This window comes from Gigantopelta aegis, chromosome 15 (assembly GCF_016097555.1).
Source record: "Gigantopelta aegis isolate Gae_Host chromosome 15, Gae_host_genome, whole genome shotgun sequence".
Taxonomy (NCBI): domain Eukaryota; kingdom Metazoa; phylum Mollusca; class Gastropoda; order Neomphalida; family Peltospiridae; genus Gigantopelta; species Gigantopelta aegis.
In genome coordinates, this window is record NC_054713.1 from 12,408,097 (window position 1) to 12,434,551 (window position 26,455).

Genomic DNA, 26,455 nt, shown 5'->3' on the forward strand with positions numbered 1-26,455 from the left:
TCCATGAAACTAAATATGAGAACATTCTGGACTCATTTTCCATGAAACTAAATATGATACATCATTTCTGGACTCATTTTCCATGAAACTAAATATGAGATAAAATTCTTGACTCATTTTCCATGAAACTAAATATGAGATAAAAATATGATACATCATTCTTGACTCATTGTCCATGAAACTGTTGGTCAATTTGTCATTGACAGTTCAAACTAATGAACCATGATTCAAGTAGAAACCAACCACCTCACATTTTTCGGTTGATAGAGAATGAACTAAAGAACGACATGGAACACTGACAAAGCGGAGTCATAAGAAAGTGTGCACATTATTTCGGTGCATACTTGTATGAAGCAAAACCGCCAAGTGGCTGATTTTAATTGAATCGGGAATCATGATTGAACAGTTAATGAGAAATTGGGCCTCAATATATCATTCTTGACTCATTTTCCATGAAACTAAATATATCATTGTCATTTCCCCATGAAACTGAATATAATGTATCACTGGACTTTCTTTCATAAAAGTATACATGATCTCACCATGCTGAATTTATTTTCCTTTGAAATTATGTCCACGTCTCATTTACTTAATACACTGGACACAAAACTAAATTATTGAAAAACAAACAATATTCAAGTTTGTCAAAAAACTTCAGCTTTTATGGAATAGCTTTCAGATCTTTAGGAACTTTTCAAGAGTGATGGTAGTAAAATATTCTTGCACCAACTAAAAAACACTAGAAATCCAATCTCTTCATCTCCTATTGTATTGACAATTTCTTCACCAAGTTCTATGAATATTCATTAGAACAAACTTGAATATTCGTTAAAACAAAACTGAACTTCGTTGCTACGAATTTTACAAATATAACAAATACTTTTGATTCTAATTCCACAGAACAGTTATTTGAACAAATTTTAATATTCATTCAAACAAAATTCAAGTTCATTTGATATTAATTTTACTGAACATTAGAATTGAATATTCATTACAACAAAACTCATGTTCATTACTGCTAACTCTACAATATTGATTAGAACAAACCTGAATATTCAGAATAAAACTAGTTCATTGCTACCAATTCCAATTGAATATTCATTAGAAGAAAATTCCAAGTTCATTCATACAAATTCCACTAGAACAAAGTTAAATATTCATGATAACAAATTTCACGCCCCGACTAATGTAAAACAAATGTTCATTAGAATAATGCAGGGCTCGAAATGGTGGCCTGCAGAAAGCAGTCCATTTTTTACACCTAGCAGGTGAAAAAAAAATTCACTCGCTAGCCAACTCACCAAAACTGCAGGTCATTTTCAAGAGATGAACACATGCACGATTATCTTATCTGCTATTTAGCTCTTGATTCCGTCGTATCTTTAAACATATCAGAGGTAATGATTTTTTCACACACCATCCCGAAAACCTTTCCTCATCCCATACTATTCTTTATTATCCAGGATATTCAGGGAAATATAATCAGTATGACCCACATGTGTCATGATTTCACATGCACTACGATTGATGTAATTTTGTGAAGCGATGTCATAACTCGATGCGGCTTCCCCAGTGTAAACGTTTATCAAAATGACGTTTTGTCATATCTTTTTAGTTACGTTTGAAAATGTCCTGCTTGCTATTCACGAAAATAATATTCCGAATAATGTGGATAATAAAGAAATTATTACACTCGTGTGTGAATCATACATATTTTACAAAACTTGTGTCAGGATACAATAATCCTGATACTTGTTTCGTAAAATTAGTACGACACCCAAGCTCGTATAATCTCTATATTTTCACCAGGCCATATCTTTTCTTTAACAGGACACATTAAAGAAACATAATAGCAGTCCATTCATATTTACTTCCTATTTCGAGCCCTGTAATGTCCATTAAGTCCCCTAACACATCTTTGTCGTCGTTGCGTATTCCACTGAGTATAAACAGTTGGTTCACAGTTAGACACATGTGACTCTCACTGAACTTAGTCTGTTGTTGCCTTGCGGTACCAGAATCGAGCCCGGAAGTCGTCACTACACGTAACGAAGGCCGGACCGGTCGGTGAGTGGACGATACTCCTGACCACTCCATTGTGACCTGTGAGGAGGAAATAAAATCATTAAAAAACAACAACATCTGTATAATAATATCTCAGCATTGTCCACTATACTTGAATAAAGCATTTCATATTGTATGTACATGAGCCTTTTACTCAAAATGTGTTTGTTTGCTGGCATACCTGTATGTCAAATGCATAAAAAATCCAAGACTGACTTTTTTTTTTTTTTCTGACTTAAGCATGGCACCTGCCTGAAAACTAAATGGTGCATGTGAAACTCCAGTTTTATGTTAACACTTTTCATGTTTGATTACGGTTAGGAAAGCATATACTTTTTTGCAATCTGGCTTCGGATAACCATACTACCAAAATGTAAACTGAGCATTCTGGACTGTGGTCGAGCCCTGCCATGTGTGAATGATAGCATATCCATGAGACAAGTAACAAGATGCCTGCAAGTGAGCCGCTCCGTCATCCATTAACTGCAAGAGTGTTTCCATCCCACTGGCACAGTAAATGGGTTACCCCTCTCAGACGCAGTGTCCACATGGCCCATAACTTCTTAAGACTAGTATATTTCACATTCTTAGAACAGTTTTTGTCTTGGTTTTTTGTTTTGTTTTTGTTTTTGTTTTTTGTTTTTTTTGAGGACATACATGTAATACAAATGATAAAAAACTATATACAAAAACTTCTTAAAATAAAAAAAACCTAATAATATAGAAAAATATTTAAATTTCAAACTCTATTAATAAATCAATGTGCTCTAGTGGTGTTATTAAAAAAAAAAAAATCTTTACTTCTTACATAAATCAAATTGCAATTAAGAAAACAAAATACACTTAAAAATGTACCTGACACAGGTTACAACATCTACTGGATACACGGATGGATTAACAATACTTTTTGTGATTCGTAAACATGCTACCAAAAAGTATTAAGATCCTATTAGAACTTGCCTAAAGAGAGAAGTTTCTGTCGCTCTGCGTTTCTCGAATCCCAGCAACACAGGCTGGTTGTCTTCTCATCGGGAAACAGAACTGGAAGAAAACGATTTTTATGTTTTAAAAATGTGCATCACAGGCATCAAAATAAGCACAGTGCCTGGTAAACCATATATTAATATTTTATGGGCATGGTAACCTATAGGTTACAGTGGGGCAGACATAGCCCAGTGTAAACCGCATACCTGATATGCGGTCTGTCTAGAATCGATCCCTGTCGGTGGGCCCATTGGGCTATTTCTCGTTGCAACCACCACTAGTATATTAAAGACTGTGGTATATGCTATCCTGTCTGTGGGATGGTGCATATAAAAGATCCCTTGCTACTTATGGAAAAATGTAGCAGGTTTCCTCTCTATGACCGTGTCAGAATGACCATATGTCTGACATCCAATAGCCAATGATTAATAAATTGATGTGCTCTAGTGGTGTCGTTAAACAAAACAAACGTTTTTCTTTCTTCTATAGGTTGAGGAACATTCATTTACAGTTCCCATTAACATTCCTTCACAAACATGCTGATACTTTGTCATTCATTCTTATCACTGTTTTCGTAGTAATGATATTTGTGTTTATTATATACATAGCAATGAAATATATAGATCTACGCAAACCATAAAAGTGATATCCGGTGAAATGTCATATTTTCACTGTACTTTAGCTACAGTGAAAATATAGAAATCGTATTTACTTTTTTCTAAAAGTACATGATTAAATTATCTCCCTTTGTCTCGTTTCTTCGTATTTATGTTTGATTGCCAATGCATCTGATCATAGTTGAAAAATAAACAAATGTAATTTAAACAACTGTACCTATAAAAAAGGGATAAGAAGTGCAATTACGATAAAATATCTAAAACGAATTGAATACGAAGCTAAATAACAATGACACAATGTATTATTAAATAAATGTTAATAAAGATAATTTTTATTCAAATTTCTTTTTAAAAGTCTATGGTCAAGTACATTTTCTGTAAAAGGAAGAAATATATAATGGTGTTACATGTTTTCAATAGGATAAGCGAAAGGTACTACCAAAAAGCAAAAGATATTGTCAAAAATTAGGAAAGATGGATATAATAAATAGACCATTGCATGGTGTTTTTTCCAAATACGATTTTTATGACAACTTGTGATGTGTGAAAACCATATTTCACGAATTGCTTCGCAATTCGTGAAAATATGGTTTTCACACGTCACTTGTTGACATAAAAATCATATTCGGAAAAAAAACATGAAATAGCCTCTATGTACTATTTATATTCAAACAGCATACAATTGACCAAAATTTAGGTGGTACTGTTTTTGTTAAAACTAAAAATGTTTGGAGAATGAAGTACGATTCTTGATTTTCTTGGCATGTGGAAATCTGCTGATAACCTGGAAGACATTCCTCGACTTACTTCAATGTATTATTACTGGCCTCAGTGGCGTAGTGGTTAGGCCATCGGTCTACAGGCTGGTAGGTACTGGGTTTGGATCCCAGTCGAGGCATGGGATTTTTAATCCAGATACCGACTCCAAACCCTGAGTGAGTGAGTGCTCCACAAGGCTCAATGGGTAGGTGTAAACCACTTGCATCGACCAGTGATCCATAACTGGTTCAACAAAGGCCATGGTTTGTGCTATCCTGCCTGTGGGAAGCGCAAATAAAAGATCCCTTGCTGCTAATCGGAAAGAGTAGCCCATGTAGTGGCAACAGTGGGTTTCCTCTCAAAATCTGTGTGGTCCTTAACCATATGTCTGACGCCATATAACCGTCAATAAAATGTGTAGAGTGCGTCATTAAATAAAACATTTCTTTCTTTCAATGCATTATATCATATTGACAAACAAGATGACAGAATCTAGTGAGACACTTACATACTGTGTAATAAGTACATGTAGCTACTACAGAGACTTAATGGAGAATTTACTTTATAAAAATAAGCACTTTCCAACCTCATTGTCATATAGGGAATAACTGGTTACTGTCTTAAGATATCGGCTTTATCCTGCGAAATACGAAATAGAGTATCGTCAACCTAGCTAACTTTTGCCGTATGACGTCAAACAAGATACATGACGCCATTCTTTGTAAGACACTAGCTACATTGTCACATTCAAAAAGCGTTTCTAAACTCCAATTCATAAACAAATATACAGGTTTTGTATTATCGCAAAACTAAAATTTATTTGCATTTACTGTCCTAAGACAAATAATTTAAAGAGTATGTTTATTGAAAATCTAGTCTGAAATACTCGAGTCGAGTCAGGCTTATGTCATGTGACCAAAATATAGAGATTTATCTAGTCATCATATCTTGACAATGAATACAGTGATTGCGGAATAAAAAAACATTTTTTTCATAAAAAAAAAAATTGGAGAAAGAGGGAGATGTGTGTCTGGTGTGTTTGCAGGAAGTTATGAAGTGAAGGGAGGTTCTAGACCGTGGCAAGTGAGGTTTTTAGGGGGGTACAATTCATGCTCCCCTTAAAAATAATTTTTAAAAAAATATTTGTTTTCAGCATTTCAGGTAACCCATCATGAATGTCTTAAAGTTTAAGCGTGAACCAAAAAAAAGAGTTTTTTTACAAAAATAGAATTGTGCGAACGATGCGGAAAAAAAAAATCTTTCTCACAATTTTCAGAGGTCTGTAATGATGATATTAATATAATGATAATACTGGTTACCATAATCTTCGGTGTGGTTGAAGGCAGCCCGAGACTTGTGTTCCTGTTTACCGGTGGCCCCAGCGCCAGTGTACACGATCAAACACCGATTGGTCGACAGCTCCCAGAGACGAACCAGAGAATCTTTACCACTCGACAAAATGTACTGAAATTAACAACACAGACACAATATACAGTGTACACGATCAAACACCGATTGGTCGACAGCTCCCAGAGACGAACCAGAGAATCTTTACCACTCGACAAAATGTACTGAAATTAACAACACAGACACAATATACAGTGTACACGATCAAACACCGATTGGTCGACAGCTCCCAGAGACGAACCAGAGAATCTTTACCACTCGACAAAATGTACTGAAATTAACAACACAGACACAATATACAGTGTACACGATCAAACACCGATTGGTCGACAGCTCCCAGAGACGAACCAGAGAATCTTTACCACTCGACAAAATGTACTGAAATTAACAACACAGACACAATATACAGTGTACACGATCAAACACCGATTGGTCGACAGCTCCCAGAGACGAACCAGAGAATCTATACCACTCGACAAAATGTACTGAAATTAACAACACAGACACAATATACAGTGTACACGATCAAACACCGATTGGTCGACAGCTCCCAGAGACGAACCAGAGAATCTTTACCACTCGACAAAATGTACTGAAATTAACAACACAGACACAATATACAGTGTACACGATCAAACACCGATTGGTCGACAGCTCCCAGAGACGAACCAGAGAATCTTTACCACTCGACAAAATGTACTGAAATTAACAACATAGACACAATATACAGTGTACACGATCAAACACCGATTGGTCGACAGCTCCCAGAGACGAACCAGAGAATCTTTACCACTCGACAAAATGTACTGAAATTAACAACACAGACACAATATACAGTGTACACGATCAAACACCGATTGGTCGACAGCTCCCAGAGACGAACCAGAGAATCTTTACCACTTGACAAAATGTACTGAAATTAACAACATAGACACAATATACAGTGTACACGATCAAACACCGATTGGTCGACAGCTCCCAGAGACGAACCAGAGAATCTTTACCACTCGACAAAATGTACTGAAATTAACAACACAGACACAATATACAGTGTACACGATCAAACACCGATTGGTCGACAGCTCCCAGAGACGAACCAGAGAATCTTTACCACTTGACAAAATGTACTGAAATTAACAACACAGACACAATATACAGTGTACACGATCAAACACCGATTGGTCGACAGCTCCCAGAGACGAACCAGAGAATCTTTACCACTCGACAAAATGTACTGAAATTAACAACACAGACACAATATACAGTGTACACGATCAAACACCGATTGGTCGACAGCTCCCAGAGACGAACCAGAGAATCTTTACCACTTGACAAAATGTACTGAAATTAACAACACAGACACAATATACAGTGTACACGATCAAACACCGATTGGTCGACAGCTCCCAGAGACGAACCAGAGAATCTTTACCACTCGACAAAATGTACTGAAATTAACAACACAGACACAATATACAGTGTACACGATCAAACACCGATTGGTCGACAGCTCCCAGAGACGAACCAGAGAATCTTTACCACTTGACAAAATGTACTGAAATTAACAACACAGACACAATATACAGTGTACACGATCAAACACCGATTGGTCGACAGCTCCCAGAGACGAACCAGAGAATCTTTACCACTTGACAAAATGTACTGAAATTAACAACACAAGATACAATATACATTGTACACAATCAAACACCGATTGGTCGACAGCTCCCAGAGACGAACCAGAGAATCTTTACCACTCGACAAAATGTACTGAAATTATCAACACAGATACAATATACATTGTAAACCGACTGGAGTGTGTTCTGTATTGTGATTGGTTAATTGCCCACAAATGTTTCATTTTTCACCTCAGGCTAATGCCTTCGGTCAAAAATGACATTTGCGGGATCAAATAGACAATAACACCCGCAAATCTAAAAACTCCATATGGTTATCTCCCAAGTGTACGTAATCAAACACTGATTGGTCGACAGCTCCCAGAGACGCAGCAATGAATCTTTACCACTTGACAAAATGTACTGAAATTAACAACACAGACACAATATATAATGAATAGCATGGATTTATATCTCAAGTTTTTTTGTCTGTTCTAAGCACAGTGAGGTCTTTTTAGTGCAGTAATGTTATTAACAACTGTGGAAAAGTTATGAAAATTCTGAAATTCATTTCGAGATACAATATATAATGAATAGCATGGTTTTATATCTTATGTGTTTTTGTCTGTCCCAAGTACAGTGGTCTTTTTATTAACATTCAGAAATTAATTTTGAGTTATTTTTAATCTAATTAAAGCTCAGAATTTCTGTAGTTTTCGGGCAATCTGATTAAAATCAGCTCTACTGGTCTACCATTAGATCTAACAGCATTGCATGGACTCCTATGTCCAGGTGACATTTCATTTATAAATAACAATTTAAATATTGACCAATTACACTTCGCCTTATATAGAGTTATTCAGGAGCATACAAATTCTAAAAATATCGGACGAGACTATTTATGCAATAGGTGAACTTGTTGGTCTATTTCAACATTGAAAAAACAGGGGGAAAAGTGCAGTAATAAATTCTGGATTGTATACTAGTATAAACAGATTTTATGGCTATACCATCACATTTTTTTTTGTTCGTCTTAAAACGAATTTTATATAAAATTTTATATTGCAATTAGTTTCTGGCATACTTCGTAATTCACCCGAATCATTTCGTATACCCTCGGCATAATCCCGAATGTTTTCAAATTCTTTTCAAATCACTGGCATGATTTTGCAAGTAAGGTTTTGATTGGTCAAACGAAAGGTCAACTGGACATGCGCTCCAATGGGGTGCTGTTAGATCCACAGGTAATAGTGGAGCTGATTTTAATTAGATTGTTTTTCGGGTGAAATGCTTTGAGGTCAGCATTATTGTATACTTCATTTGGGGGTTATCACTTTGGGCACATTTATCGCCTGAATTTTGGTGCAATCTAAAGCTATGGATAGTAAAAGAACTAAATTTTAAAACAACTGTACTACAATAAATCAAGTTTTTTGTATACAGGGCAGACTTTGTCAAGCTTTCAAACTTGAGGTAATGTGATACGGTACAAATTCTGAACATGTCACATTCAAAAGCTTGATAAAACAAAATTCCACAACTCTGGTGTAGTGGATAAGCTATTGGACATTAGACATTTTTTGTAGAAATAATGATGAGGTTTTTTTATTGAAGACCAACTACATGTATTACTAGAGTGTAAAAAGTATATGGACTTACGAAAAAAGTTTCTTTTTTATTTGATCAATATTTGCATTTACCACCTTCGATTATTTTTGAGAAGCTGATGTCATCTACAAATGAACTATTGCTGTACAATTTGTCATTGTTTTTATATCAGGTATCTGAAATAAGAAAGCTAAGTGATGATGTTTTGTAAGTTAACCACTTCCATGCAACAAAATATATATGGGTTTTTTGGTGTATTTTGGGCCTGTGGTCTTAATATTGAATAAACTTGTTGTTGTTGTTGTATTGGACATTAGGCTGGTAGGTAATGGGTTCACATCCCATATCAGCTTTCATCCAGAGCAAGTTTAATGACTCAATTGGTAGTTATAAGACCACTACACCAACTTCTCTCTCATTATCTACTATCAATTAACCACTAACCAAATATCCTGGACACACAGCCCAGGTAACTGAGGTATGTGCCCAGGACAGTGTGCTTGAACCTTAACTGGATATAAGCACTAAAATAAGTGCAAGTGAAATAAAATGTAAATTCCACAACATCTTAGACAGGTTCAAGAACAACGGCAACTACAGACAACAAAATACATCTCAGCCTGAGTCCTAACTGTTTAAAAGTCACATAAGCCTGAGGAGTGTACTTCTTTGTCATTCTAACCTTTGAGTTTCTGGAGAAGACAGCTGAGCAGAGATATACATCTCAGCCCTAGTCCTAACTGTTTAAAAGTCACATAAGCCTGAGGAGTGTACTTCTTTGTCATTCTAACCTTTGAGTTTCTGGAGAAGACAGCCGAGCAGAGTTCCTCCCCCTTGTGAGCGTCGATCAGCGTGCTGATACACTTCTGACTGACTCCGTCCCAGATCTTCATCGACCCGTCGCGCGAACACGTCACAAACAGCTTCGCGTTCGGGCTCCAGTTCACCTGCAAATAAAACAATGCAGTGATGGCCAACTCACATCTTTATCTTTCTGTTCCAACGTTTAATATAAAATGCGATCAAATTAACAACAAAAATTTAAATAAAAAAAAATAAAAATACATGTTTTCTTGACTGACAAAGTTGTAGAACAATGGCATCGACCTGGGCATGAATAAAACAATAATAATTTTGTTTATGAAATCTAAGAGCCTGATGAGAATGAACGAATGTATGAAAGAACCGAATGAACTGAATGAACAAACCAAACAAACGAACAAACAAACGAACAAATGAATTAAAAAACCAAATGAATGGATGGACTAATAAATCGACAAATGGCAAGAATGAATTTAACAAATGAATGAATGAATGAATGAATGCATGCATGCATGCATGCATGAATGGATGGATGGATGAATGAATGAATGAATCGATCAATGAATGAATCAATCAATCAATCAATGAATCAATCAATCAACGAACGATATTTGAACTTACATCAGTGAGGGGTCCTTTGTGTTGGTCTTTTGGATCACTGGACACAAAACACTGGAACGTGTTCACATCATACAGACGCACTGCAGAGCAACACAACACAACGGTTAGAAAACAAACACGGAAAATTCAATATTTAAATATCTTTACACCAGACACAATTAAAAGTCTGTTTTGTTTAATGACACCACTAGAGAACATTGATTTTTTATTAATCAAAGGGTATTGAATGTCAAACATTTGGTAATTTTGCACCATCTCACAGACAAGAAAGCACATACCATGGCCTTTGATATATCCAGTTGTGGTGCACTGGCTGGAATGAGAAACAGCCCAATGGGCCCAATGATGGGGATCGATCCCAGATCGATTGTGCATCAAGTGAGAACTTTACCACTTATACCAGACAAATGATTTATTATCGTTAATTTAACTGGCATGATTAAAATACATACTCTGTCAAAAAAGAAATGCATAGGCGAAATATTCATGGAACTATCTCTTTAATACAAAATGGCATAATTTCATTATTTAAAATCGTATCACAGTCAAATTTGACATGAGTATGTGACAATGTTCCTGCTATGGACTGACGGCAGTGGAGGCATTTTCATCACCAAACAGCGGCGCACGAGGGTGCTGAAATCAGTACCATGTGTGGCCACCAGCAGCAGCAATCACTGTGCGACATCTCCTTGGCATAGAATGAATGAGTCTCTGAATACAGGCACGTGGAATCCTAGCCCATTCTTCCTGCAGTGCATGTGACAGTTGCAGAAGCATCTGAGGCTCCGGGTCACGCTGGCGTACATGTCTGTCCAGTTCGTCCCATAGATTTTCAATGGGGTTGAAATCTGGTGATCTTGATGGCCATGGCAGCACATTAATGTTCTCATTCTGTAGGAAATCCAATGTTACACGTGCCGTATGCGGCCTGGCATTGTCTTTCTGAAAGAGTTCTCTCTGTCGATCCAAAATGGGAAGCATGTGACGGCAAAGAATTTCATCCGGTAGCATACAGCTGTCAGGTTGCTTTGTATGAACACAAGTTCACTTCTGCCGGTGTATGAGATGGCTCCCCACATCATAACACTCCCTCCACCGAATCTGTCAACTTGGGCGACGCAGTTGTTGGCAAAACGTTCATTGCGGCATCTGTAAACATGTTGTCGTCCATCACGTCGCTGTTGAAGGAAACATGACTCGTCGCCGAACCATACTCACTGCCAGTTTCCCCATGTTCCACCTCTGTACATTCATGCACTAGCGAACACGTAAATGTCGATGTTGACATCACCAACATACGGTCTCCTAGCCCGTAAACCAGCTTCTCGAAGTCGGTTCCGAATGGTTTGTGCAGACACCCTTCTCAAACCAGGTATGCTTCCAGCAGTGTTCATTGCTGTGGCAGTTCGGTGATGCAAGTGCAGAACCCGGATGTAGCGATCTTATGCTGCAGTTGTTATGCGAGGTCTTCCACTTCTGGGCCGGTCTTCAGATGCTTGAAACTGCTGGTACCTGTCCCAGAGACGTGAAATGGTGCTCTGATGGACATTTATGTGGCATGCAACTGCTAACTGCGATTCACCTAACTGGAGTCGGCCTATTGCAATGTTTCGATCGGCAGGCTTAGTCTTGGCATCTTGTAATTCATCTACATCGAAATGGAAATGAGGCATCATTTCGAGCATTGCAGCTTTAAATACCTATTACTATCCCAATCTTTTCCCCGAGTTTCACGTGCATTCGCCAAAATCTGACCATTTCACACCGATTTCCTGCAATTGTCGCTCAACGTGCATTAAATTTGTTTTAGGGTGCATTTGGGCATGCTGTCCCATTCCAGGAACATTAACAAACATGGTCATTCAGCAACATTGTACCAAAAAATAATATTTTGTAAAATCAAACACTTTTCTTCTTTGCCTATCACCAATGCATTTCTTTTTTGACAGAGTATATATATATTATGTTCCCTCTTAAATAATATTATCTGTTCCCAAAATTTACAAAAAGCAAAATAAGTAATTAAAAAAATTCCTTTAAAATTTTACAGCTAGTTGTTAACAATCATACTTGAAAGGTTAAAAGAAAGGCAAACCTGAAAGAGAAAAAATACTAATAAGCAAAGAATTAAAAATAATGTAACCCATTTACAATTTGTGTAGACTAAGTAAATGATGTCTTACATTGAAAACTGGGTTATGCAAAATTAGACATGCGTAAGCAATGCGAGACTGAAATAATAGTTCTTGCAATTTCCAGAGGGTATTGGATGTCAAACACTTAAATCAAAAAGACTTTAGTGTTACATGTATATGTTCCGATTTTTTTAGGTGTGACAAATCGCATGCGATAAGTCAGTGCGATGAATCGCATTACAAGAACACCGCTTAATTAAACATTAATTAAACAAGGACAAGATATAAACATTACATGTTGAATGTTCTGTTCCGGTCAGAATGTAATCACCGCCGGGATGGAACGACAGACAAGTCACTGCAGCTGCTTCCTGGAATGAAAGAAAAACAACCACACATGAATTAATTATGTCACTATATATCTCCAACAGGATTGAATGAGAGACAAGTCACCTTAGCTGTTTGCTGGAATGAAAGAAGAACAATAATACACAAATTAATTATGACCCTATATAACTCTGCTGGGATTGTACCAGAGACAAGTGACCATAACTGTTTTCTGGAATGAAAGAAGAACAACATGTGAATTAAGTATGTCACTATATATCTCCACCAGGATGGAATGAGAATTTTTTTTTTTTAAAGTTCAATTAATTATATCTACTCTTCTCGATTAATTAGCAGCAAGGGATCTTTTATGTGCATTATTCCACAGCTAGGATAGCACATACCACAGCCTTTGTTAAACCAGTTGTGAAACACAGACCAGAATGAGAAATAGCCTAATAGACCACAGATGGGAATGAATTCGAAACCAACTGCACCTCAGGCGAGTATTTTACCACTGGGCTACGTTCCACGCCTATGTTGGAATGAAGAAGAACAACAAAATATGAACAAGATATATTACTAAATATCTGCCGAGATAGAATGAAAGAAGCACAATACCGGAACCAAGATCTTTTTTCCAAGGATGTTAACAGATGTTTCTGTTATTATCAACATGATTTAATAATATTACAATATCTTAATGCAAAGTGCACTGTGATATTTTAAATGGGGAAAAAATTTATTACAAATTAATTTTCATTTTCCACAACTTTTCAAGTCCTGGAAAATTACATTTTGCAAATTCTATGACTTTCAATTCCTAGAAAATGTCATTTGCAAATTCCATGATTTTCCATGATTTCCATGATTCCACGATTCATATCAACCCTGAATAGCATATGATCCAGGAACAATCTACAACGAAGCCGTACTTACTTGGATACTCTTGTAGGCTTTTTTAACCGATGGTTTCGAATACTCGAAAAACCTGATACTGAAGTCACTGCCTCCGGATACGAGGATTTGATGGAACGGGTGGAAATCCAGACACGTTACTTCCTGCAAGAAAACAGATTGTCAAACCAGAAAAACAAATAGTACCAAATCAAATAGAGGTTACACACCACCATTAATTACTCCATGCAATTCAATACAATTTATTTGTTAGAATATATTCTGTATAAAATAGGGGTGGGACGTAGCCCAGTGATAAAGCTCTCGCTCGATGGTTGGTGGGCCCATTGGGCTATTTCTCGTTCCAGCCAGTGCTCCACAACTGGTGTAACAAAGGCCGTGGTATGTACTATCCTATCTGTGGGATGGTGCATATAAAAGATCCCTTGCTGCTAATCGAAAAGAGTAGCCCATGAAGTGGCGACAGTGGGTTTTTTCTCTCAATATCTGTGTGGTCCTTAACCATATGTCTGACGCCATATAACCGTAAATAAAATGTGTTGAATGCGTCATTAAATAAACCATTTCTTTCTTTCTTTCAATACAATATCTTTGTTAGAATGTATTCTGGATAAAATAAAACACTATCACAGGGATCACACTGGAACAAATTTTGGTTTAGCCAACTTTTACATTATGTATATGTATGTCAAGTATTACCTTGAAAATTATTAAAATGTGATTAATTTAAGGAATATTTTATTAGCCAAAAACTAAATGTTGTAGCCACTTTTAATAAACAATTAGCAACTGGCTAATTTAGCCATGTACAGGGTGAGCCCTGCATCATGAGAGTCACATGACCACTTGTTTTAGGAAGGAAGGAAATGTTTTATTTAACGAAGCTCTCGACACATTTTATTTACGGTTATATGGCGTCAAGATATATGGTTAAGAACCACTCAGATATTGAGAGAGGAAACCCACTGTCACCACTTCATGAGGTACTCTTTTTGATTAGCAGCAAGGGATCTTTTATATGCACCATTCCATAGACAGGACAGTACATACCACAACCTTTGTTACACCAGTTGTGGAGCACTGGCTGGAACGAGAAATAGACTTGTGTTAGGAAGTACTCTGGACTTGATAACAACCTTGCAAAACATCAACATAGGTCAACCAAGACAAATGTCAGTTAGCCACCCTCAAGCCACAGCACCACCTCATGTGGATGTTATACAAGAGCAGTATACATCTTGAACAGTTATCAGTTAGTATTAAATATTACAAGTCACCTCAAACCAATGGGATATTTACATACAACAGAAGGCTACCTACTTGCAATCTTAAAAGAAAGATGTCAAAAAGCATTTCACAATTCTGTATCATTCCTGAGTTTGCTGCATGGTAAGGTGTTTCCGACTAATAAAATATTTCTACGATTAAACTTACATATTAAATATAGTTTCTTGTTTAGAATATCAGTATATTCAATGTGTTTCTGGTCATCTTAATATTTGTAAGAAGCCCAAACTGGATTTTGTCTTCAAATAATTTCGTACAAACGAAAAAAACATATTTTAGGAAATAAAATGAAATTTAACCTAGTACAAATATAAGAACGATCAGAAACACGCTTAATATACAGTCACTAAAATTTCATGCAGAAAAATATATTTGATATGTAATTACAATCGTTAAAAAGTCTCTGTTAGTCGATAACATCTTAAAAATTGCAGCAAACTCGGGAATGTTCCTTTAATGAGGAACTATTTTCTAAAATAAATGGACTATATTAAGCTGCTACAACAAGTAACGACATAACAAACAGTGATGTGGTGCCTAAAGACAGGTTGGAACGGCACAAGTAAAGAAGGAAATGTTTTATTTAACGATGCACTCAACACATTTTATTTACGGTTATATGGTGTCGGACATACGGTTAAGGACCACAGAGATATTGAGGGAGAAAACCCACTGTCGCCACTTCATGGGCTACTCTTTTCAATTAGCAGCAAGGGATCTTTTGTATGCACCATCCCAAAGACAGGTTAGCACATACCACAGCCTTTGATGTACCAGTCATGGTGCACTGGATAAAACGAGAAATAGCCCAATGGACCCACTGACGGTGATCGATCCCAAATCGACCGCGCATCAAGGGAGCGGTTTACCACTGGGCTATGTCTCGCCCCGGAACGGCAGATGACAAAGCTACCGAAAATAGTCTCATGGATTATGTGGCTTCAGTTTAAATTGTGTGTACATTTGACTTTAGTTAAAAAAAATATGACCAGTACGCATAAATATATTCTATAAGGTAGGGAAAAAATGTGGAATGCTTGTAATAACTAAAATGTACCAAATCAAATAAATTAAAGGTAGCGTATCACGGCAGTTCAGGGAATAAACATTTTCATGACATATTTTAAATTACGATTAAATCATTAAAGTCAAATATACTAGTTTCAACTCGTAAAAATGGACAATTAACTTTGGTTAATCTACAAACCTGTAACACATCTGGATAAAGTTACAACACAATAGTCTGTGATGGTGAAATATCCTTAAAAATAGTCCAAACCTTGACTCCATAACCTCAGATGCACATGCGTTTTTGAAAATATGAAAAATGCTTTTTTTCTGATATAAAAACACCAGGATGACCAAAAACACTTTGGATGTACGGAAATGAATAATCAAAACAATAAAATCTAAGTAAGGTAGGATTTCAGTTATCAAAAATGGCTTTAATAGTGAAAAATATACCTTTAAGTTAGTGTTTAAAAACAATACTTGGTCCTTTATCAACAAAAAGGATCAGAATTGATGTCATGTATGAATAATGATGTCATTCCCTCGTTTTCAAATAAAGTTTAAAACTTTTAGCAAACTGATTTTCTACCTTTAATGAATGAAGGGAAGTTTTCTTTGTGCTAACCTACCCCAACGTGGTCGTAAAGAGTTCTTATAACAGGATGGTTTTCCATCTGTTGCTGCGGGGTTTCCATGGCAATTATCTCAGCAGGGGTTGCACTTTTTGCCAACATTCTTTCAACATCTAGAATCTACAGAAAAAAATAATTAGCAAAATTCAGAATAACAAATGCACAATTCTGCTGAATTCTAATACCTCCTAATATTAAAGGGATGCAAATATTGGATCTTGACCATGAAATCACCAGCTGTTTTAACATGTCCTGTTAACTGTTAATCAGAAAGGAAAGGAATATTTGTTGAATGACCCCTCAGCCCTATTCAAACTATAAAATTTCGAGTCTAATTTTTTTTTTAATTTTTACATTTGGGTGTAGTGGGAGAGTGAGACCAAGAGAGTGAGAGTGAGAGACAGAGACAGAGACAGAGACAGAGACAGAGAGAGAGAGAGAGAGAGAGAGAGAGAGAGAGAGAGAGAGAGAGAGAGAGAGAGAGAGAGGGAGGGAGGGAGGGAGGGAGGGGGAGGGTTTAGGGAGCGAGAGAGAGGGAGTGGGAGTGAGAGAGAGAGAGAGAGAGAGAGAGAGAGAGAGAGAGAGGGAGGGAGGGAGGGAGGGAGGGAGGGAGGGGGAGGGAGGGGCTGAGGGGGAGAGAGGAAGAGGGATTAGGGAGGGAGAGAGACATACAGAGACAGATTGAGAGAGGGAGGGAGCAGGAAGGGAGGTAGACAGAGAGAGAAAAAGAGGGGGGAGTTAACCTATTACATGGGCTATTCGTGCCAAATGGCAGCAAGTGATATGCACTTTCTCATATGGACAGGATAGTACATATCACAGCCTCCGATGTACCAGTTGTATCATTTATGAGAAATGTCTTACCTATCCACCACTTATTAATGTCATACGTCAGACAACCCTTCTACAACTGACCTACCGTACATGCCACCTCCACCAATTAAAATTAAATATGTAGTTAGCTGTAATAAGGTCGACGACAGTCACATTTTGGACCCTTGTTTTGGCTTCGTACGCAATAAATAAAACATATCCAACGGTAATTATTTTATATGATATATTTGACTTTTTATTTCTTTCATCTTTTAAAACTTAAAATTAATATTTTGTATAGAATTATGAAAAATAAAAATATACCGACCTGTAAACAGCGTCGTCTGCTTGATATAGAAATTTGACAGGGGTCACGATTAGTAGACCAGTCTATATTTAAAAGTGGCGAAACATTGTAATAATATAGCTAATTTTAAATTTGAATGACGTCAGTATTCCAATGACGTCACTTTGCATCGCCTTACAATAACCATAAACCAAGTACATGATGTTTCCATTTTCTGAATGCTGGAAAAATTCCAATGCAAAATTGCTATTGAATGGGTTTTTTGCACATTACAAATGCACCTGAATGTGTTTGAAAAAAAATCTTGTGATTAAAAAATTGTAACTAAAATATGGATTTCAAGTGAAATTACGGTAAGATATAATATTTATTGTATATGAGGGTGCGAAAAGTGACTGTCGTCGACCTTAGTGTAGTTAATTATTACCTTGATGGATGCGTCATCTGATCCTGTTGCAATTAACTGACCTACAATTACAAAAATACGTCATGTATGGCATGAAATGGACAGCTAATGCCGCTCAAAGTGTGTACTATGCTTTCTGATAATTCATTTCACAATTGGCTTTTGCTTTTTATCGAAAATGTTTACATGTTTCTGATATATTAATGTGTTTTTTTATTTTCAGTAATATAAATGTAATTAATTAATTTGTCTCACGTCTTCCTCACTGCTGTTAAAAGCTAGACTATGTCATGTCTAATTTTGAGATTAATATTTAACACTTCTATATTATTAGCATTTGCTCCCATCATGGGGCAGGATGTAGTCCAGTGGTAAAACGCTTGGTGCATGGTCAGTTTGGGATCAATCCCCACTGGTAGGCCCACTGGGCTATTTCTCATTCCAGCCAGTGCACCACGACTGGTATATCCAAGGCCTTGGTTTGTGCTATCCTATCTGTGGGATGGTGCATATAATAGATCCCTTGCTACTAATGGAAAAATGTAGCGGGTTTCCTCTCTAAAACTGTATGTCAGAATTACCAAATGTTTGACATCCACTAGCCAGTGATTAATAAATCAATGTGCTATATTAAACAAAACAAACTTTTAAGTTTTTATTTCCATCTTCAAATCTGACAAGCAAAGACTGTTTCCCACTCTACAAAATTAATTTTAAGCTTTGCTACATGTACATAAATCTGAAATTTTGTTTTGTTTAATGACACCACTAGAGCACATTTCTTTATTAATCATCTGCTATTGTATGTCAAATATTTGTTCATAGTTGACTCATAGTCTTACAGAAAAACACACTAGATATTCATTGTTGACTCTTACAGAAAAACACACTATATATTTATCCATAAGCAGCAAGTGATATTTTATATGCACTTTCCAACAGACAGGCCTGGGTCCCAATTCACTAAACTGTCGCAACTTTGCGATCTCGCGAGGGTGGGACACAGCCCAGTGGAAAAACGCTCGCTTGATGTGCAGTCGGTCTAGGATCGATTCCCATCGGTGGGCCTTTTGGGCTATTTCTCACTCTAGCCAGTGCACCACAACTGGTATATCAAAGGCTGTGGTATGTGCTATCCTGTCTGTGGGATGGTGCATATAAAAGATCCCTTGCTACTAATGGAAAAATTAAGCTGGTTTCATTTCTATGACTGTGTCAAAATGACCATATGTTTGACATCCAATAGCTGATGATTAATAAATCAATGTGCTCTAGTGGTGTCGTTAAACAAAACAAACTTTACTTTGCGATCTCGCAGTGCAATGTTAAAAGACCTGCAAAGAGGATGCTTTGTTGTCTAGCAGAGCCAAAGAGATCTTTGTGAATTAGGCCCCTGGTGTACAGGTTGGAATGGGAAAACCCCCCACCAGAGAATGGGTCCAATGAAGTATATCAATGCCATGACGCAAGTACCTCAGGCAAGCACTCTACTAGATCCTGCCCCGTAAAAAGTTAAGATAAACCAATGACATTGCATCTTTCTCAAGCTTCAATATAAACCTGATTTTATCATGGCATTTCTTTTATTTTTAAAAACGCACTTGCATCCGAGAAGTAACACTTATGGAGCTGAGTTTTAGTCTATTTTTAGAGGGTATTTCACCATTTCAAAGTCACGTTACTTCTCATGATATTAAAAACATTAGGATGACCAGAAGTACAGATGTGAATAATCTAAACAATAAAATCTAGGTAATGTTTTGCTACAATTGTCAAAAATGGCTCTAACAGTGAAAAACAAGACATGTGTTAAAAAACTATGGTCTGTCACTTTAAAGAGATTCCCTGACCGGTGGCGATATTACGTACCGCTAGGGTGGAAAGATGCAGCCCGACACGGGCCCTTGTGAGCCGTCACATAGCACGTTTCGTACAGAGCCGCTTCGGCAGATATCGTCTGGACTGAAAACAAAATACATAAAATATAGTTCCTGTGAGATAAAAAAGAACTACACACTATTTCTTGTGAGAGCAAAAATATACAATACAGTAAAGTACATTTATAACGACCATGTTTAGAATGAACTAGTGCATAGAACGAACTGATTGTAAAGTCTCAGTTTATCTCCCTATACATTAATAAACTAGATAATATAAATGTGTACAACAAACTACTGCTGTAACTAACTATCATGGTCCCTTCCGGTTTGTTATAAGAGTACTTTACTGTATTTCCAAATAGAGCAAAAAGAAATACACAATGTTTCCTAAGAGAGCAAAAACGAAATACACAATATTTCCTATGAGCTAGAGCAAAAACAAAATACATATTTCTTATAGGAGAAAAAAAAAGTCCATACACAATATTTCCTGTAAGAGCAAAAAGAAATACACAATATTTCCTATGAGAGCAAAAAGAAATACACAATATTTCCTATGAGAGCAAAAAGAAATGCACAATATTCCCTATGAGAGCAAAAAGAAATCACAATATTCCCTATGAGAGCAAAAAGAAATGCACAATATTTCCTATGAGAGCAAAAAGAAATACACAATATTCCCTATGAGAGCAAAAATGAAGCACACATTGTCAAATGATTTTTTGGCAACAAGACGTAGCATATATCATATGAAGCAGTTTTAAGATCATGTTAATAGTTTGCTGGAGTTAAAGCAGCTTCTTTACAAACAACCAGTGACAGGTGCACTGTTATCATATTTTTAGGTTGTTAATAAAAAACACTTCAGAGATAAAACTTCAGGTGTGCTTTGGCACACAAGCGTATTCGTGCGCACTCCTCAGATGTGAAGGACTGAAAAACCTACCTTCTGTTTCATACTCTAAGTCAATGCCAGACCCCGGTGTAACAACCTCAGCATTCAGCTGTCGACTTTCTAAGCTATCTGTGTAAGAAACAGAAAAATACAAACACATATTACACATGGGTCTCATAGAATAAACACACACGATTAGTGTTTTTAAATTATATGAATTGTTATGTCCAGTTTTTAGAGGGATCCAGTTTAGAGAGGTTCAGTTCGTTACTGGTTTCTAAAAAGGGAATTCCGGTTTACAGAGGGTCTGTTTTTGAGAGGTTTCACTGTACCTGGATGCTTGTGGCATATTATTAATAAACTAAGGTTTTACTTTCTTACATCTATGATCACTACTCCTTTCATGGATTTACTTAACTTTAAGAATTGATATACCGGTACCGTGCTGCAATCTGTAAGTTTCAAATAAGCCAGGGTTCAGACTGGAAAGTTTTAGCCAATTTTCACATTTAAAAGATTGTTTGCTTTAAAATTATTCATTAGTGGCTAATTTAAAGAAATGTTGTCAGGCAAATACTAAATGTTTTGGCCACGTATAAAAATTGGCAACTGGATAATTTGGAAATAGATAGCTATGATAAGCTGTGATGTAATTTGTAAATCATATCAGGCCTCCAAGAATTGAAAATTTGCGTAAACCATTTGTAGGTTACGTAAAAATAAATTCAGGCAACCCATTTTGTTTTTAGGTAACCCATCGTGGACATGTAAATTATGTCATGAATTCAATGCGCGAATGAAAAATGTGTTACGTAAATTACAATACATGAGCGACGTGCGAACGAAACTATCGCTCTCGCACACGTATGTGCAATACAAAATAAATTCAGGACTCAAACTTAACAGTCAATGGCACCAACAGCAATTGCCGTTATTGAGATATAAATTGCTATAGGTCAGGAGCGTCCCCGACGGCACTTTTCTACTACTGAGGCGGGATGTAGCCCAGTGGTATAGCGTTCGCTTGATGCACGGTCGGTCTAGGATCGATCCCTATTTCTTGTTCCAGCCAGTGCTCCACAACTGGTGTAACAAACGCTGTGGTATGTACTATCCTGTCTGTGGGATGGTGCATATAAAAGATCCCTTGCTGCTAATCGAAAAGAAGTGGCGACAGCAGGTTTCCTCTCTCAATATCTGTGTGGTACTTAACCATATGTCTGACGCCATAAAACCATAAATAAAATGTGTTGAGTGTCAGTGGCGTAGCCGGGGGGGGGGCAGGGGAGCCATGACCCCCCCAATCCCAGGAAATTTAGGTGTGATCAGTGGCGTACTCGATATCATTGTTTACTTGGCTGCCAGGTGCCCCCCCCCCCCCCAACCAATAAAAAATCCTGCCTACGCCACTGTTGAGTGTGTTGTTAAATAAAACATTTCCTTCCTTCTTTTTCTAGTACTGGTTAAAAATGTATGCTGTCAGTAAAACGCCTCACTTATGGTAAACCTGGTGTATATAATCTGCTAGTATTTAACATTAAAAATTAGTGCTTTTGAAATAGGTCTACAGGTTGGTTTGCTGCAAAAACCACTTTGAAAAAACCTGCTGTAGGCAGGCTCAAAACTGCTGTCAGTAAGCCGTTAGTAAGCTGTTATACCTATGGCAATGTTTTTAAAATATTGTCATAGGCAACAAATTCTTCAATTCGAGTCCTGTAAATTTATGACAGTTTGAAAATGTCTTTATCACTATAGTAAGATTGAATACATGCACATGTAGGGATGTATAATATAATAATAAAAAAAAAATAATAAAAAAAATTGTTTGTTTAACAACACCACTAGAGCACACTGATTTATTAATCATCGGCTATTGATATAGATTTTTTGGTAATTTCACATATAGTCTTAAAGAGGAAACCTGCTACATTTTTTCATTTGTAGCAAGGGATCTTTTATATGCACTTTCCCACAGACAGAATAGAACATACCACAGCCTTTAATATACCAATCGTGGTGCACTGGCTGGAACGAGAAATAGCCCAATGGGCCCACCGACGTGGATCGATCCCAAACCGACCACGCATCAAGCGAGCACTTTACCACTGGGCTACGTCCAACCACTAGATTGAATACATGTAGGTATGTAATAAAGTGACAAACCTTCTTCACATTTGATCCCCATCTTGACGATGTGTAGCAGTCTGTCGGATGGCGGGCACGCGGGAGCAGGGTGGAGCGGTCGCAGAACTTTCTGACATGTAACAGCCAGGTCAGTGTGGCCATCATAAATTAGCTGACTGAAAAAAAAAAATGAAAAAAAAAACTTTTGTTTTATTTAACGACACCACTAGAGCTCATTGATTAATTAATCATTGGTTATTGGATGTCAAACATCTGATAATTATGACATGTCAAAGGAATCATAGGAAACCTGCTACATTTTTTCTAATGCAGCAAGGGATGACTGATCTATTAATTCCCACAGAAAAAAAAAGTTTAGTTTGTTTTGTTCAATAACACCACTAAAGCACATTGATTAATTAATTGTCGGTTATTGGATGTCAAACATTTGGTAATTCTGACATGTCAGAGAAGTCAGAGGAAACCTGCTACATTTTTTTCTAAAGCAGCAATGGATCGTTTATATGCACTTTTTCAGACAGAAAACCACATATCATGGCCTTTAACCAGTTGTGATACACTGGCTGGAAGGAAGGAATTTTTTTATTTAACAACACACTCGACACATTTTATTTACGGTTATATGGAAAGAAAGAAATGTTTTATTTAACGACGCACTCAACACATTTTATTTAAGGTTATATGGCGTCAAAGATATGGTTAAGGACCACACAGATAATGAGAGAGGAAACCTGCTGTCGCCACTTCATGGGCTACTCTTTTCGATTACCAGCAAGGGATCTTTTATATGCACCATCCCACAGACAGGGTAGTACATACCACAGCCTTTGGTATACCAGTCGTGGGCCCACCGACGGGGATCGATCCCAAACCGACCGCACAGCGAGCGAGCACTGTACCACTGGGCTACGTCCCGTCCCCTGGATATATGGCGTCAGACATACATGTATGGTTATGGACCACACAGATATTGAGAGAGGAAACCTGCTGTCGCCACTTCATGGGCTACTCTTTTTGATTAGCAGCAAGGGATCTTTTATATGCACCATCCCACAGACAGGATAGCACATACCACAGCCTTTGATGTACCAGTGGTGATGCACTGTCTGGAAATAACTATAATGATTGGTGAATGGATCCACCAAGGTGGTTCGATCCTGTGACGCAAGCACCTCAAGCAAGCACTGAACTGATTGATCTAATTAAATCCCACCCCCTGACCAAAACAAGCAATATGAAGCTTACCATTTGTGAGCAGGTCAAAAGTTTTTAACTGTTATTACAAAAAACCCTGTTTCTGATGGGCTCTGGTGATGGACCGATATAGGGATCGAAAATTTGAAATCCTATAACCTGCTACCAAAACCCACATTTCATTTAGGTCAAAACAAAAAGTTTGTTTTGTTTAATGACACCACTAGAGCACATTGATATTTTAATCATCTGCTATTGGATGTGAAATGTTTGGTATTTTGAAATATTCTTAGAGAGGAAACCCCCGCTACATTTTCCCATTAGTAGCAAGGGATCTTTTATATGCACCATATCCCACAGACAGGATGGCACATACCATAACCTTTGATATAGCAGTCAGTGTTCCTGCCAGAAAGACATTTTTGGATATGGTGCTATGAAATTGAATATTTACAATGTGTGTGCCGAATGCAACCACAGTTGATAGGGGGTATGGGAGGCCTTGCCCAAAAAGAAAATGGATTGGGTTAAGGTTAGGGTTAAGAAAATCATATAGTAATGATAAAGAGTCATTAATTTTGTCAAAAGGTCAACTTAAAAAAATTAAATCTGTAAAACATTTTGGGTATGGCGCCATACCCAGGCATCGAAATAAGCATTGTGTCTGGTAACCCATTTACAGGTTACCACAAAATATAGCCTGGTAACCTATAGGTTACCACAACCATATGAAAGATAGAATTAAATTCCTGTTACTACTACTTTTAAAGTGGACTTTCTGAAATTGTATCGGTGCGCGCAAACATCGGTATGAGAAACGCAATACGGAAGTAAATTTATCTAGTGGGCACTGCTTAAACGCGGATTGCCGAGATTGCTTGCAATATTGCACAAGTGCACACGAACACCAGTGCAATTTCGTATGAGAAAACAAAACACGGAAGTAAATTCATCTAGTGGACGCTGCTTATAGGTTGGACTATACCAATTAAAATCCCACAGGCGACCATGTTAACATTTGTGTTTAAAAACATTATATGCAATATATCAACCAAACTATGACCCATAATATCAGTACTACAACCCCTATCTCAAAGTATTAACTGCAGAAAACGGTACCTTTCATGGCTCATTTTTGGTATAACCAGATGTTTTTACAACACCCCTAGTTTCGCACAAAATTTGATAACTTTTTTTTACAGATACATCATTTACATGTATCTCATACATGTTCCAAGCACAAGGCTACTTGACACAGTGGTACTACATCAAATAAAATTGCATACATTTTTAGCTCAGATGAAACAACTTTTTTTTTTACAACCAACACTCACATTTATAACCAATCACAGGACTTTTGATGTTAACTTCTCTATCAAAAGTTTGCTGCATCTCAAACTTTGACCCATGCAGCCAGAAATTATTTTGTTTAGTGCTACCTAAACGTGGAATGACTATAATTGCGGAAACATATCCGCCCCCCCCCCCTCCCCTAACCCTAACCTTAACCCCAACCCTAACCCAGTTCATAAAAATAAACTCGAATGTAAATGCACATTCGAGTTTATTTTTATGAACTACCCCAACCCTAACCCTAACCCGAACCCCTAACTAAAAATAATAATGGAGGGGACCGGGCGGATATTATACCTAAACTTGTTTCTTTTTTTAAAACTTAAAGTACCTGACAATTAATCTGTACAGCACATCCCTCTGCTTCACATCTAAATCTCCAATCTTCATAGTTGATTAATTAAATATATCCAAACCAAATAAAAGTAATAATTTTCTCACATTCAAGCTTTTTTGCCTTTAAATTGAAAATGAGAACTGGAATACCAAATCGGACTAGACCAATAACCGTAAGCAGTTTATTTTTTATAGTAAATATATCTTTTGACATTTTGTGCAAACATGCTAAATTAAATGTTTGCTGTAATATATTTCGTGTATATATTATTTCACTCTTGTTTAAGTTTAGAATGCTTTGTTATATTGTATTTG

General features: G+C 36.9%; 1 protein-coding gene across 4 annotated transcripts; it reads right to left on the minus strand.

The window, feature by feature from the left end:
* Positions 1-149: 149 nt before the first annotated feature.
* LOC121389634 (cleavage stimulation factor subunit 1-like) lies at positions 150-26,274 on the minus strand. Of its 4 annotated transcripts, none has more exons than XM_041521274.1 (13): positions 26,136-26,274; positions 23,276-23,412; positions 21,164-21,241; positions 20,207-20,299; positions 18,359-18,399; positions 16,809-16,931; positions 13,903-14,025; positions 12,932-13,007; positions 10,499-10,578; positions 9,847-10,002; positions 5,744-5,888; positions 3,025-3,105; positions 150-2,103 (listed from the first exon to the last, which is right to left on the minus strand). In XM_041521274.1, the coding sequence occupies exons 1-13, from the start codon at positions 26,192-26,194 to the stop codon at positions 1,991-1,993; spliced, it is 1,305 nt and encodes a 434-aa protein (XP_041377208.1). In that variant the 5' UTR covers positions 26,195-26,274; the 3' UTR covers positions 150-1,990. The 4 variants fall into 4 exon arrangements, with proteins under 4 accessions (XP_041377208.1, XP_041377211.1, XP_041377210.1 ...); XM_041521277.1 differs by lacking the exon at positions 26,136-26,274 and adding an exon at positions 25,786-25,831; XM_041521276.1 differs by lacking the exons at positions 150-2,103; positions 3,025-3,105; positions 5,744-5,888 and adding an exon at positions 5,897-7,279.
* Positions 26,275-26,455: the final 181 nt, after the last annotated feature.

Bases quoted from the DNA above. Each gene is read 5' to 3' on its own strand.
- LOC121389634 (XM_041521274.1), bottom strand. From the start codon at position 26,194: ATGAAGATTGGAGATTTAGATGTGAAGCAGAGGGATGTGCTGTACAGA. The intron at 16,932-18,358 runs GTAATAATTAAC...TTTTTTCTGTAG, and splicing joins CAGATGACGCATCCATCAAG to ATTCTAGATGTTGAAAGAAT. The intron at 13,008-13,902 runs GTAAGTACGGCT...CTTTCATTCCAG, and splicing joins AAGCCTACAAGAGTATCCAA to GAAGCAGCTGCAGTGACTTG.